The sequence below is a fragment of the Sitophilus oryzae genome, unplaced genomic scaffold (genome assembly GCF_002938485.1).
Source record: "Sitophilus oryzae breed Bouriz unplaced genomic scaffold, Soryzae_2.0 scaffold_1576_pilon_pilon, whole genome shotgun sequence".
Classification (NCBI taxonomy): Eukaryota; Metazoa; Arthropoda; class Insecta; order Coleoptera; family Curculionidae; genus Sitophilus; species Sitophilus oryzae.
The window spans coordinates 15,603,888-15,620,582 of record NW_022146254.1 but is presented as its reverse complement, the minus strand read 5'-3'; the positions used below and the strand labels follow the sequence as shown (position 1 = coordinate 15,620,582).

At 32.7% G+C, this 16,695-nt stretch overlaps 1 protein-coding gene across 6 annotated transcripts in view; it reads right to left on the bottom strand.

Annotated features, from left to right (window-relative positions):
• LOC115879057 (calcium-binding mitochondrial carrier protein Aralar1) overlaps positions 1–16,695 on the bottom strand; it is a 56,932-nt gene that overhangs the window by 14,728 nt on the left and 25,509 nt on the right. For all 6 annotated transcript variants that reach the window (XM_030895694.1, XM_030895691.1, XM_030895695.1 and 3 more), the window contains exons 3-8: positions 15,814–16,100; positions 12,896–13,131; positions 9,893–9,983; positions 8,568–8,643; positions 3,668–3,876; positions 3,533–3,613 (exon numbers count right to left, since the gene is read on the bottom strand). In XM_030895694.1, coding sequence (XP_030751554.1) covers positions 3,533–3,613; positions 3,668–3,876; positions 8,568–8,643; positions 9,893–9,983; positions 12,896–13,131; positions 15,814–16,100 — 980 coding nt within the window. The remainder of the gene's footprint in view (positions 1–3,532; positions 3,614–3,667; positions 3,877–8,567; positions 8,644–9,892; positions 9,984–12,895; positions 13,132–15,813; positions 16,101–16,695) is intronic.

The following is a 16,695-nucleotide window of genomic DNA, read 5'->3' as shown; positions in this document are numbered from 1 at the left end:
AATTCGCCCATTAGGTTGCGTATCTTCCCTATTATTTGCGTATCTTCCCTATTTTTCGATCATACAAAATATTCAGTACCTATAAAAGAATTTTTATTTTTATTGTTTATTCTATGTTTAACACGAATAAATTTTCAAGGGTGAATTTTTACATCCAAAGATATTTTCCTCAAACGGATTACAGATATTACACATTTTAATATGGCAACACTGCCGCCGCTTTCAGCTCCACACGAATTAGAGAAAATGAGTGTTTTATGCGTTGGCCGCAGAACGAGTAGAGGCTCCACCGTACAGCACTTGAGACGTAAGGGGAAATCAAGTCAGCTTTGTCACGAATTTACCCATTAGGTTGCGTATCTTCCTAATTCTTTCAATCAACGCTAAAAGTTTTTTGAACCTAAGAAGAAGAACCTTTTTTGAACCTAAGAACTTGTTCAAATATTGAGGAGGTTGAGTAAGATCAGATAAAAAAAGGAAAACGCAAGTCATGATTATAGACCGAAATCCTACTAACATCAGGGAGATTGATGGTTTTGAGGTGGTTGAAAAGTTCAATTACCTCGGATCCCTCATCCCTACAGAATAATGCTGCGAATTTCATACACAGAACATCGGACCAACGTATCAATTCTAAGGCAGTTGAAAGTTATATATATATATATGTATATATATATATATATATATATATATATATATATATATATATATATATATATATATATATATATATATATATATATATATATATATATATAACACAAGACTTTCAACCAAAATAAACCAGTGATACCTTATGTACCGGGTGGCCAATTAAGAATGGACTACAGTCGGCATCTCAGAAACTACTTATCGTATAACTTTGGGGAAAAAAAATCTAATAAGTAAATCGACCAAGAGAAATCGCTGGAAATTATTTTCAAGTTCGAAAAATGTCCGCTAGGGGGCGTTTCGCTGATAGCCAATCAGAAAACAGGGGTTTTCTCAAAAATATGCAGGTGAACAGGTATTTTAAATATTACTATTTTAATCATCGAGAAATTTGTAATTTTTTTGATATAGATTGTTTTGCTCTATATCATAAAATAAAGTGGTGGGGGAAGGTTAAACTTGCTTTTATTAAAATAAGGATAACTCTGGTTTAGGTTAACCGATTTAAACAAACTAGGGCTCGTTTAAAAGAGCTTTTCTTCCTTAATGATCTCCAGTGTAAATTTTGTTTTCATCATTTTTTTCGTGGTAGCTAGAGGGCGCTGTTTGACATCATAACAGATATTGCGCTTTTGCATTAAAAAAATAAATAGGAGGCTATATTTCTGTTTACACAGTTCAATAGAGCACAAAATTTCCAAAATATCAGCGCAAACCGCAATTTTCTATCTTGTCTCTAACCGGGGATATTAAGAGAACAAATTATGTTAGGCTGCCGCTTAGGATTATATGGTCTAAAAATTATAGTAGTAGGCTAGCAAACAAAAAGAGGTAAATTAATTACGTCAAAATATCAAAACGTTTAAGTTCAGTTTTCATGCATCTGAATTTCGGGCGTTTTCTTAAAAAAGATGACGTCATAAATTTTTAAACGTGTTTATGTAACATTATCGTCCATCCACATAATTTTTACGAATTTCTTGGTTAATTATACGTAAGTAGTTCTCAGATTAAAATGTCCGAAAGTCGGACAACCAATAATTTTATTAAAATTTCTAGGAATTTTGTGCCGCCATATTCCTTTTAACAGAAAACGGCCAAATTTCTTATGACCGAAAACTAGGGATTTATTTCATGTAACGTTATTTAGCTATTAATCCAAGTTCGTCCTTGATTTCACTTGTTTTCATGTTTTACCTGTTGTTTCTGTTATTTATTTTTGTATTATAAAGTTTATGTCGTTGGGGTTACTTTTTATATAGCCCTGAAGGTGCGAATATTAACAATATGCACTACTGGTCCAAATCTACCCTGGATGGAAGTAGTTCAGCACCAAGACCGTTGGTCGGTACATGTTTAGGCAGGAATCCTAAGATGGCGAATGATTATCTGTATGAAATGAACTATCCATAATTTCTAAGAGATGAGTTGCCAATATTGTTAGGGGATCCATCATGATGAAAATGCATTTGTTGCAATTTCATCAACATGAATGCAGTTGGTGTAGATAATGCAGTTTGGTGCAGTTGTGTCGCATATTTTGCTATGAATGTGTGGGGCTTCTTGGATACCACTTACTTTAGTAGATAGAGACAGTGGAGCGGCATATTTGCATGGCTAGCTAGATCATCGGATTCAATATGCCTGGGTTTTAATTTATAGGGTCGAATCAAGAACGAACATGGATAAATAACAATTAAATGGTATTAAAATGAAATTAAAATATATGTTTTGATATTTTAACGTAAACAATTTACCTCTTTTTGTTTCCTAACCTACTACTATAATTTTTAAACTATATAATCCTAAGCGGCAGCCTAACATAATTTGTTCTCTTAATATCTCCGGTTAGAGACAAGATGGAAAATTGCGGTTTGCGCTGATATTTTGGAAATTTTGTGCTCTATTTAACTGTTTAAAGAGAAATATAGCCTCCTATTTAATTTTTTATGCAAAAGCGCAATATCTGTTATGATGTTAAACAGCGCCCTCTAGCTACCACGAAAAAAATGATGGAAACAAAATTTACACTGGAGATCATTAAGGAAGAAAAGCTCTTTTAAACGAGCCCTAGTTTGTTTAAATCGGTTAACCTAAACCAGAGTTATCCTTATTTTAATTAAAGCAAGTTTAACCTCCCCCCACCACTTTATTTTATGAGATAGAGCAAAACACTCTATATCAAAAAAATTACAAATTTCTCGATGATTACAATAGTAATATTTAAAATACCTGTTCACCTGCATATTTTTGACAAAAACCATGTTTTCTGATTGGCTATCAGCGAAACGCCCCCTAGCGGACATTTTTCGAACTTGAAAATAATTTCCCGCGATTTCTCTTTGTAGATTTACTTACAAGAATTTTTTTTCCCAAAGTTATACGATAAGTAGTTTCTGAGATACAGCCGGCGTCCATTCTTAGTTGGCCACCCGGTACTTCGGGCACATTTCGAGAAGAACAGATGGACTGGAAAAAATCATAATCGAAGGGAAGATTAATGGCAAACGACCAAGAGAAAGATCTCCGACGCGCTGGGTGGACGAAACCAAAGAAATTATTGGTCACGGCCTGCAATAGGCTTCTATAGCCGCTCAAGATAGAGATGGATGGCGACCAACTATCCGAGCAATTGAGACATGATGTCACCATACTCTTTCGAGAGTTAAAGGAGGAGAAGAAGAAAATACCGGATAATATGAATCGCTTGTGATTGATATTTTTAAATGTTATTTTTGATTTCATTATTTAAGGTACCACAAAAAAAGAAAGTGCCACAAAAATGAAATGAAATAAAAGCATTCAAATTTGTTTCTAATCCTAAAAAACTGTAAACTGAATTTGTAAAATATAATAGGTAATTATCAAAACAGTTACTTACACAAGCACCTGAGATAACTTCTCCATACACAGGGATATTACCATTTTTATCAGTGAATTTGTCTCTAACAAAATCATTTACCTAAAAAACAGATAATAAAAATAATTATTGATCAAATTTAAAAAGAAATCTTACTGTTAATTTTATAGCCTTTTCTGGAGCCACGCCCATCAGCTGCGGTACCAACCCTCGGTACAGTCCGAACACGCCCTCGTGCCTTATGACCTTTTTGAAACAGTCGAAACTGTTCCTGTACATCAATTCACCAATGAAGGAACCGGTTCTTTGATTCTGCATGCGAGTTTTCACCAAATCTATCGGGTATACCGCTGTGGCACCGACGGCTGTAATATTTACAAATTTTGAATGAAATCCTTTTTATATTACCTAAAATCATATAACAAACCCATGAAAATGGCACTGGGATAAGGATTATGGTGATGATTCTGGTTGGAGTCGTGGGAGGAAACATGCACTGATACTGGGAGCTGTTAAATGAAGGACAAACGAACTACAACTGATCACTGTTAATTACAAATAATACGATATGCATACGATCGAAAAAAAAACCAGTGTGAGAGTTGTTTGGGAAATAAAGATCGCTGTAATTTTATATACCCCGCTGGCAAGCGAACCTTTAGGCCGGCGTCTACATGTATAGGAGTGAGTGGTTATGGCAATCTAGTACATAACTACTTAATCTGACGCTAGATTCCATGCGCTTGGAAAAATACTCGCCTTCTGTCTTTGCAGTGCGCCCCCAGTGCAGTTATGACATTCATGTTGAAATTGCAAAAATTTTTAGAAAGCTGCGACCATTGAAAATAGTTAGCCTTAGTAACCCTTATTAACATACTAAAAGTCCCCATTTGTCCGATGTGTGCGTCATCAAAAAAAATCGGCCGCCATCTTGAATTTTGGTAACTTTTGGGAAAAAATGTAAATAACTCGAAAACGGTTTGTTATAGCGAAAAACTTCAAGAGGTAAAAATTAAAGAGAATAAAAAACTCTATTAGAATCAATAAAAATAGTTTATTAACCTAACGCAATGACGTACAAAAAAAAAATTCAAAATCGAGTAATTTTTAAAAGGAATCACCGAAATGCAAATTACTAATTTTTTAAGCTTATTAACAAATAACATGGATATTTAGCATCAATTCAACTGAAATACAATCCTTGTGACATTTTCAAGAAATAGTTTTTATTGGTGGGTTAATAATATTTCAAAATTAACAAAAATTGTAAAAGCAATCCTTTACTAAATACATGTGTACTAATAATGTGCGAAAGCAGTCCCCAACTTGTCCCGGTCGGGGCTTTTTGCACTTAAACCAAGGTCTTATTGTTACCATTTTGTAAACAACTTGTTTTTAAAAATACAGTGACAGTTTGAAAAATTTGGCTACAGGTTGGAAGAAAAAAATAAAATGTAATGTAAACTGGCGACTTCCAGAACGTTGCAAAAAGATCCTCATCTGCGACAAATTACATCCGTTGTTTTTAGATCCTGCAGCACAAATATCTGAGCTAGTCGAAGCTGGAAATACATTCTTATTTTCATTATATGGTCGACATAGGCTAGCAAAAGATTTAGATCAGTTGAGGTATTTTAAATATAAAGCCCTTACATCTCTTCAGGTACTTATAGTAAAAATTTTGATTTAGCTATCTTACCTCCAACAACTAACGCAGCTGAAAATCATTATTATAGGGCCTATTTATAAATGCAGTATTGGCTAAATAACGGTAAAGAGGCAACAGAAAGTGGATGGCGTAAAAAAACGAATACCTTAGTTCCAAAAACAATGTCAAACGCAGTGGCACCAGAATTTGTATTGAAAATGATTTACTGTAATTGCAAATCTGGATGTAATAAACTATGTACCATTGCGATAAGAAGAAAGTAGTACAAGAATTAGTAGTCCCAGATGGAACTCCTGGTCTATAAGAATATTTGAATTATATTGAATTTTTTTTTGGATTTAGCCAACAACACTGTTTTTTTTTTGTTTATCCCTAATGCATCTGCAATGTCCCTTATGGGAACCCCATCTCTTAATCGCGTAAATATAATCGATTTTTGTTCTGAAGTTAAAGGCATTTTTTAAAAATTACGTGACACTGACACAAGAATATAGACCAGCAGATTAAATCATATTTTGTTGTACTATTTTTTTTAATCGGAATGGTACATGTCTAAAATCCAATATGTCATATTCATGCTTGTGTGGTAACTGTAATGGTATTTCTTGCTAGAACAAACAAATATCGGTCGATGAAGAACAAATCGAATAAAATTGTAAATTTCATTTTTTTTTCTAAAGATGACAGTTTGAAAAGTTAGGTTACAAGTTGGTAACATTTTTATTAAAATGGTCATAATTTGAATTATTGTTATTCGATTTGTAGGAGTATGTTTATAATGTATTTTTCATAATGAAAAAGTGTTAAGATCTTAGGTTAAGATCGTAGATGATATTTACGTCAAAAAGACATTCGCAAGTAGTTTATATTACATTTTATTTTTTTCTTCCAACCTGTCACTTTCAAACTGTCACTGTAATTTTAAAAACAAGTTCTTTACAAAATTGTAACAAAAAGACCTTGGTTTAAGTGCAAATAGCCCCGACCGGAACAAGGTGGAGGCTGCTTTCGCACGTTATTAGTACACATGCATTTAGTAAAGGATAGCTTTGACAATTTTTGTCAATTTTGAAATATTATTAAACCACCAATAAATATTTCTTGAAAATGTCACAAGGACTGTATTTTAGTTGAATTGATGCTAAATCTCCATGTTATTTGTTAATAAGCTTAAAAAAATAGTAATTTGCATTTCGGTGATTCCTTTTAAAAATTGCTCGATTTAAAAAAAAATTTGTACGTCACTGCGTTAGGATAATAAACTATTCTTTATTGATTCTGATAGAGTTTTTTATTCTCTTTAATTTTTACCTCTTGAAGTTTTTCGCTATAACGCACCGTTTTCGAGTTATTTACATTTTTTCCCAAAAAGTATCAAAATTCAAGATGGCGGCCGATTTTTTTTGATGACGCACACATCTGACAAATGGGGACTTTTAGTATGTTAATAAGGGTTACTAAGGCTAACTATTTTCAATGGTCGCAGCTTTCTAAACATTTTTGCAAATTCAAAATTATTTGCACTGGCCTAGTATATTTATATTAGACCTAAAATAGCCGAATAGAAGAAAACATTTATAAAGTTTTGATATGTTGAGATTAGACGCACCAAAAGGAGACTTTTCAAAATCAAAAGAGTTCTTAACTTTAAAGTGTGAGCTTCACCCCAAAAAAAACACCCCCAATACGCTCTTCGATGGTTTTTCGCTTTTTTCTCAGAACCCGTTGGTCCCACTAAAAATTTTATACTTACCGAAAATATTCCTTATAAAATTTGCTACAAAAAAGATTCTATTCATTATTTACATTTATCCAATGCATTTCGAGCAATAACCGTTTGAAATATGGAGTACAAAAAAATACAGATCGCCTTTCAAATTAGTCTCCCAAGGTATTTTAACGTGATAAATATACACGCAACAGATATAATACTGTATAATATAAACAAAAACATTGCCTATTCCACTAAACTAACATTCATACTTTCATCTACAGATTGTCATCGTCTATAGTTTCTAGAATGTGCTCATTCGAACAACTTTACCCACGACAGGTTCCGCACATAGTTGTACATTTCATGCCGGCTTTAATGCAACTGCATCGTCTTACACAATCTTGTTTGCAGTTGCACGTTATTAATGACATAATTGAAGCAGGGACGGGCGATTCAGATATGTTCTCCGTGAATGTTACCTCTGCAGCAGATGTGGGAGGCAATTTTGATAAAAGTACCGTGCTGTTTGCTTGACCAACTAACTTATTGAAACAAGTGTATCTTTGCTCACCAAGGCTCTCTTCAGATGATTGAAGTTTGTATAGTTTCAGTATAAACGTCTCTCCAGCTTTTTCAATTTCTTCAGGTGTTGACTTTGCGTTGTTAAAAATATCGACGTTACTATCAAGGTCTTTTTCTTTATTAAATATTTGTACGTGTTGTTGTTTTCCTTTTCCAAAAAATCCTGATGTTGTGTCACGCTCGCTAATAGCGTGAATAAATAAAATTGTTTTTTTTAAATTACGTATAATACTGGATGATTGCAAGTCTCTCGAACTATACATTCGTTGTTTCACATTACCTATGTCTTGCTTCTTTCAGAAAAAGAATGTCTTTTTCATCGGGGAAAGTGCTGCTAATAAAACAACAAGATCGACATCTTGTGGTGTCGTGGGCAAAGTTGTTCGAACACTGAGTACATTTTAGAAACTATAGACGATGATGCGTATGAATGTTGATGACGTGCGTATGATGACGTATGAATGTTAGTTTAGTGGAATAGGCAATGTTTTTGTTTATATTATACAGTATTTTATCTGTTGCGTATATATTTAGCACGTATACCTGGGGAGTCTATAATTTGAAAGGCGACCTGTATTTTTTTTTGTACTCCATTTTTTAAACGGTTATTGCTTGAAATGCATTGGATAAATATAAATAATGAATATAACCTTTTTTGTAGCAAATTTTATAAGGAATATTTTTGACAAGAATAAAACAAATTTTCTGTGCGATTAGTGGTTTTCGAGAAAAACGAGAAAAACCACCGCAGTGCGTGTTGGGGGTGGTTTTTGGGGGTGAAGCTGACACTTTACAGTTAGGAACTCTTTTGATTTTAAAAATTCTCCTTTTAGTACGTATAACCTCAACATATCAAAACTTTATAAATTTTTTTTCTAAATCTAATATCAACGTACAATTATTCAGTACATCTTATTTTACTAAGCGTGTTGGCCGTACTCTTCGTACACATGAAAACCGGCACCCACGACCAGAAATGCCGACCCTTAGTATAAAATTATATGTTAAACGTCATCGATCGTCATTTCTAAGCCAACTTGACGCCGTTTTTTTTTCGATTATACGGTATACTCAAGTACACTGTAGCTTACCTCCAGCAATTGAACCCAAAGTAAATCTGTAAGTGCTTTCGAGGATTTGAATAACAATACCTCTTTCTTCGGGACTCTGAAATTATAATTTTGATCTCAAAAATTATACAAATAAACAGTAATATTGTATAATATTCAAAAGATACAACTACTAGTTAGGTGCAAAAAAATTGGGAAGTGGCCCAATTTGTCTTATTTATATTGAATCTACAAATGGTTGTCAGTTATTAAAATTGCAAAAAATATATTTCTAATAAAAATAAATAAATTAATCTAATGTTTTTATAAAAAAATATAGAGACGCTACTGAAACAACTTAAGTAAAATTCATAAAATTGACGCATCCTATTTTTGGCAAGTAGTAGATAAATACGAGTACGAGAATGCCATTATAACAATATAATTGGTTAAATCGAAACAAATTTCATAATTAATTGGTTTATTAATTACATTAATTGAAATTAATTTGTATACTATTTTTCATGTTTATTTTTGTCTGGAAACATTAACAGATTTTATAACATTGACAATAATCTCAATGTCCTGATAGTATAGGTGAAACCAATTATAAAATTAAACAGGAAATAAAAAAATAGAACCAGAAAAGTGCAATAAATACTAAAAATTGAAATGCATCAAGTGAAATGTCAAACAAAACTGACAAAAGAAGGCAGTTCAATGACGTCGTTTCTACCAATAAGGCATGCATATAAAAATATAGTATTGGGCTCTTTAATTAGGCTTTTTATTCAATAGATTTTTGAAAAATATTTTTTTTTATATAAAATCTCTCGGTTCGGCACCTCTCCAAAATATGGCAATTGTATTATTAAATTTATAGGTCAACTGAAGTGGAAAATATTGTCTGTTTTTCTATTTATATTATTACTGAAAATACTCTACGACACGCAATTTTCACCTTTTCAATAAGTTATAAGATATCCACGATACGAAGGGGGTCAAAATATGCAACATTTTAATATTTGCCCTGTATTTCAAAAACAAAGGGGCCTAGGATAAATTTGTGTGTAGCATCTTTAGTTTCATAAAAAATAGCACAGTGACGTGAAAACCGTATTTTTGTATCTCATTGTATTTGTAATAATCATAAACGAGAAATCCCATAAAATAGTCGAAAATGGGACACCCTGTACAGTAATTATACTTAAAAATACATTTATTATTTTTTAAACATTAAGCACCTTCCCAATTTTTTCGCATTTATTTATTTACACTAATCTATATATCAAAATATTGACAAATTATTAGCTTGAAAAAGGAAATTTATCAAAAAGTAGTTCAAATGAACTACTACCTATACGTACCGATACTGCGTGAATTTCCGCCAACCGGTTGGTGATCTGTTTGAAATATTGTTCGGGAGCTATAGCGTAGAGGTCGTTGTACACTATCCGCCTAAAATATAAACGAAAATACTTAATTATTACTCTATATCTTCATATGAAAAATGTATCTAACAAACCCTTCCCAACTTCCATACTCCTCCTTGACTAAATAACTACAGATTTCCAAATTTGGCAGCAAGCAAAGAGAATATTTTCAAATTATTAGTAAAAGAGTAAAAAGTAATGATATACATTAACAAAATACATGATTTATATTGAGCATATGGTAGAAAAAGTATTATGAAGTTGCGGTTGATTTAAAATTTCTCTAAGTTATAGTCTGTAAAACGAATAACTTTGAATTTGACAGTTCCCGCGGGCTTTTCTAGTGTTAATTTTATTAGGTTAGCAACTTGCGGCCATGCTGACGCAATGCCGTCTCTAATAGAACAGCCTCGGAGCGAGATTTATGACGTCACGCTAGTTAGATACTACAGATTAATAAATATGTTGTAGAATACATGGAAAACATAATTATTCCTCGTATTTTTGGTTTGTATTTTAAAAATGATATAGTTTACATGAAATATACATAATAAATACAATATACATATATACCTATTTATAGTAATAAATACTTTGGCAGATAAACTATGAACCATACAAATGCAGCAAATGTTTTACAATATGGCTGAAATCGTACTCTATAGTCAATGTAGATAGTTTTTGTGTTAAGAATAACAATTTAAAAAAATATGTGGTCATCTTTTGACAAGTTTATATTAGTTTATTAATTGCAATAAACATTATAATATATAAATAAATTTTGTGAATGCAAATAATAATACATCACTATTAATAGATATTGAATGTTTTTTGTTAAATTAGATCGATTTTCGAACCCCAAAATTTAAAATATATTTTGCATTTTACCCATTATCTTATGTACCACCTATTCATTATTTGTATATTGTAAAACATTTGCTGCATTTGTGTGGTTCATAGTTTATTTGCCAAAGTATTTATTACTATAAATATGTATATATTATATTGTATTTATTAACTGTGTATTATGTATATTTTAAGTATATAATTCTTATAAAATTGAATAAGTTATAATAATTATTTAATAACAAAATTATCAGATACGCCACTGAAGCAGATAAACCAAATTGACGATCTTAATAATTAATTTTGGCAAGTAGTAAATAAAACTGAAAATGCAAAAAAATATATGATTAGATCTTGATTAGATAGTTAATTTTAATTGAATTTCAGAAATGATCGGTTTACTACACGTATGTATATTATATAAACCGGGTGCGTCTCAAAAGTTGTTCACCCCTGTAACTTTTTTATTTTTTCAGATAAAAAAAATTGGTATGTTAAAGCGTTTTCAGATGGCGCAGAGCGTCCGCGACTTCGAGCACGTACCATAAGCTTATGTGAACAATTTCACATGGGTCGCGTATGCTCCGTCCGGATGAGGTATATTGAAAAAACATCCGCGCGTACGGTCCGCTCCATCTGAAAGCGCTGTTAGTATATGACATAAATTAGGATTGATTGACGTGTACGATTGTTTTTGGTCACTTCCTGTTTCACCGGAAATGGCTACAACTTTCGATTTTTAAATAAATGACACCCTCGGTATATTTTTACTTTATTCGATAGAAAATGACATTCTGAACAGAATGACGTATCATATATTAACTTTTGACATTCTCGCTTAATAAAAAATCGTATTTTAATTTTCAATCTAGAGTGCGATGGCTGTGTTAAAAACGCCAATTTTTAATCAAGGCGCCTTGGAAAAATAGATTTGATCGCCTAATCTTTTTAGTGTCTTGTCCTGGCTGGTTAAAAGATGCCCAAATCGTATTTTTAGTCATATCTTAATTTTTTCAAATGGGACGAGGGTGGCTCATTAGCATATTTGGAAAAAGCATTTTTTTGCGAATAATTTGATACCACACACTTGGTATTTCGTGTCAAATTTTCGTTATGAACCACATGTTATAATTTCAAATTAACCATATGCAAAAATGTCAAAAGTTGACATATGATATGTCATTCCATTCAGAATGTCATTTCTATCGAATAAAGTAAAAAAATAACCAGGGTGCCATTTAAAAATCAAAAGTTGAAGTAATTTTCGGTGAAACAGGAAGTGGCCGAAAACAATTGAATACGTCAATCGATCCTAATTTATGTCATATACCAATATACCAAATCACGTTATTTTAACTGAAAAAATAAAAAAGTTATAGGGGGTGAGCCACTTTTGAGACGCACCCGGTATAGGCACATACCAGTACAAAGTTATTCCATTATTTCCTTCAATTTTTGACCGAGATCTACCGCACGCTACACAATCAACTACACCTTACAATTTTTTTCGATAAATCGCAGTAGTGTCATTTTCAATTTATAAGTTCTGACACAATTTCTTTCTAGATTTACTACCTCTAAACAACTACGAATTGTAAAATCCGCAGAATAAACAATAAATAACATAAAATAAAAAGTTAGTAAAGACAAGCAAATGTGTCAAATAAAAAGTCAACAGAGGATCTGCCAAGGATCCTCAACATAGGTCCCCACCTATTATGTCGATTCTTTCTACCATTCATGAATACATTAGAGAACAACAGCACAGATTACAAACACGTAAACGTTTACGTACGCACGCGCATTTCTTATATTTTTACATGTATAAGATGCTTTACGTCTACGTATACGTATCAGCAGCTCGGCCGTAAGCCGTTTTTCTCTATTGATAGCATTACGAGTATACTCCTTCCTCAATCTTTTTTTTTCAAAGGTTGCGTCAAAATAAATTAATGTATGTCTTTTATATTGTTTTAGTCTATCTTTCGTACTTTTCTATGCAGATATCAAATGTAGACGTAGAGGGCGTTTAAAATCTATCCTCTAAGAATATGTTAAGCGACTACTACAAAAAAAAATAAGCAGAATTACCCCGTCTGATGTAGGACGTCGACTAAATGAAATAAAATATCCACTTCAAGCGGCGTCATTTGGGACATGGCTTGTGCCGAGTGCATGAACTCGTCTTTGCTGACTTCTTGCATCCTGTGACCGTTGGTGACGTTTAAGTATATCCTCTTGACCAATTCCATATTGTTTAGGAGTGAATTGAAGGCGATGAAGTATGGAAAACTGACTTTTCGACTTTGCGTTTCACCTTGTACAGCCTAAAATAGTTGATTGAAATAAATATAATTGAAAGTATAAGCTTATATGTCGTCCCCTATCTCATGTAAAGACGTACAGTAGAACATATCGGAACAGCTACCGCCGAATTAATAAAGTATCCGGATTACTGGAGGAATATTTTTATAATGTTGTTTCATAATTTTATTATTTCTAACCTGAACTCAAAATTTAAACACATTTTTATTTAAACCAAAAAACAATGCTAACTTTATAAAACATATAACTTTTTTTTGTTCTTATAAATGGGCTCTTTCACAAAAAATAAAATACCCAATTCAAGGACAAAATCTGAAATAGAAGACTATTTTCAATATATTTATCCAAAAAAAATAGTTCCATGACATTCAATAATCTTTTTATAGGCCCTCAAAATTGCTTTAATTTGAAATAATTTTACAGTGCCAATTGATGACGTATGAAAAATACGCCCAATCACATTGCAAAACAGTGCTCGTGCGCCAGCCAACAACTGGCAACATTGCGATTTGATTTGACCAGCACCACCTCAACTCAAGGCCAATCAACATGATATGGGCAAGACAAATATGGCGGCGAAGGCAGCGCATTATTAAATTGTTTACCTTTAACCTGAAAAGCCAGTAGTGGTTTTTCGTTCCGATTGCATACCAGAAATAATTAATTATCTCTACTTTGTTGTGCTTCTGCAACACGTGTGTTTAGTTCTTAGTGTTCAGTGCATGGTGTGATTAGAAAATTGTGATAAAATAACAGTGTAATAAAAATCCAAACCAGACATTCCACATAGGGAACTTCAAACTTTTGTGCTTGTCGTACTCCTCTATTATTAATTATTTTAAGGTAAGAACTAGAAGTATTTATCAAGATATTACACCTAAATGAGTAAAAATCCTTCGCCGTCAGTCTGCATAGTACTTTATAATGGTTACTTACAATAATCAAAAGATAGGTATTAAAGGGTAGGTATTAACATTTTATTGGTAGCATGCCTTTTACATGCTCTGTTCCAAATTGTCACGGGAATTATAGAAGTGGTCCCAAGGTTTCTGCTTTTATATTCCCCAAAAATGGCGAGCTTCGTAAAAATGGTTGACAGCTATTAAAAGAGATAATTTCACTCCTACTAGAAGTTCTCGGGTTAGAAGTGCATTAAGAATGCCTCAAAAACGCCAAAGGCCTCCCAAAGCCTTTGTTATCCTAGTGAGGATGTAGTTATGGCTTACAGTTTCCTCACTATAAGTAAAATATTGGAAGAAGAACCAAGCTTTTTACATCAAAAAGATCACAGAAAGATATTGACAACATTGACATTTGAAAATATAAATGGCCTGGATGTAAGTCTTTTTTTAGGTCACAATTGCCCCTCACATACATCAGAATTTATTATTAAATCCATCTTGTTCAGAATATCCAATATTTTATTGAAGAACTATGCAAAAAAAGGAATGACGTCTTTACCACAAAGATAATGCCCTATGTAAAGAGAAAGAGTAAAGAAAGCTAAGCATAAGTTTTACTTACGAACCCCCAAAAAGGTATTTAGTTTTTTTTCTATATAAAATCTTGAAACATATTATATTTTTTATTTATCCTCACCTATTATAGTTTAAATTTATTCCCATTTGTGTGATGCTGCAAAACATAGAAAAAATATTCCATATTTTTTGACCCAAGCCAGTGTAGTTTATAACTCCAAGAGCATTTACCAAGGCTTTTACTAAGACAAGTAACTTCCTATACTGTCCATAATAGTATATATTTATCAAACCTTCAGTAAATTCTAAACTATGGTAGGTAAGTGTTTGCAATTGAATATTTAGTTTATATTGCTATTTTCTGTCATATATTTCTGGTTATTTCTTTTTCCGATGATTTTGAACACCCTATATATGCTACCTCAAGTCTGAATATTTTAACACTACCTATTTTCTGAGAAAGCAGACCTTTTTATCAAGTAACTAACTGATGTTTTCATAAAAGTAATAATACAAAAAATTCCATACTTATGTGGAGAACTTTAGACTCCCTGTATATTAAAAAATTAGTGAAATATTACGTAATCTAACCCGACATTTGTGTGAAAAATGTCTATTTGAAAATAAAACAGGTTTTAAAATACGCGCCAAATAAAGCACTTCTATCTCCGCCATATTGGAAAAGGTTGAATGGCCTTATGTGGAGGCGGTGGTGGGTCAGCATGGTGGCCCGGCCGCGGCAGTGTTGTCGCTTTTCAACATGCCAGGTGTGACCTTTTAAAAATAAAGTGTGGATTTTTATTCTGGGCTTTTTTGTTTTTATTTATTTTCTTAAGAACGACTTCAAATTTTTCGAAAGTGAGATAGCAGAAAATTCTAGAATTAATTGCTTTACTCAATTATGCTAATTCCAAAATATAGTGAAAGAGCCCATTAGAGAAGTTCTACTGTAACTAAAAAATCAAAAAAATAAGTTACGCCCTACCGGCACAAATTTTATCTATCAAGAAGTGCTGTAACTGTATACCACGGTATCAAGGCAGTGATAGTATTTGGATTTGACGTATCTTACAAAAATTATATTATTATTATTCTAATATAGGTATTTTTTTATTTTGTTCTCTCCCGACAAATTTACTAAAATGCGAGTTACACTAGTACGTGAGATAGGAGACAATGTCCATATATTGTGTGAACAATTCTTACCTCGATCAAATGAGATTGGACTTCTTTGGTTAGCAGATGGCTCTTAATACTGATCATGATGTCTTGGAAGTCCAGGAGGGAAATGAACCCTGAACCGTCCTTGTCCGCCCTTCTGAATCCTTCGATTGCGTACTCTTCATGGAAGTCGTGCAAGAACTGGCTGAACTCGTGGTAGCTGACCAGCCGTTGCTTGTTCTTGCCAAAGTACAGCTGGACGAAGGGCGAGTCCATGTTGAAAGGGATACGTTTGTGGAGTTCGGTCTTTTTCATCACCTCAACGAACTCCGCTAGAAGAAATAGAAGTTTTCAGTTATTTTAGTACAAAAACTGAACCAAGAAGTGTAAAAAAGAAACTTTGCAAATAAAATTGCAACAAACTCATGGGAGATTTTTTTTGAAATATATAGTTCTCAGCACAACACTTTATTGATGATTTTAGCTACTTAGCTTGTGGAAATCGGCAAATTATGTTATTCCGAGATTTAGTTTAGCCCTGCGCCGCTGCGCGCTGATAGTCGTTTACAACGCAGCGGATAAAGAATACTGTACGGCAATTCTGCTTTCAGTCGACAGAGTCAGTGGTTGCCAGAACTACGGATTAATCCGTAGATTTACGGATTTTGGGTACAGTACATTAAAATTGAAAATATCAAAGTTGGAAATGAAGATCGCTGTTATTTCACATGTAAAATATTATGGTAAATGTCAATAATCGTCATTCTCAAGCCAACTAAACGACGAACTTTTTTCGATCATACGACATATTCAGTAACTATAAAAGAATTTTTATTTTTGTTGATTATTCCATGTTTAAAGACGGTCCTACACGATGTGGCGAACACCTTCAAACGTTGGACGCACGGCATTCGCCACATCGTGTGG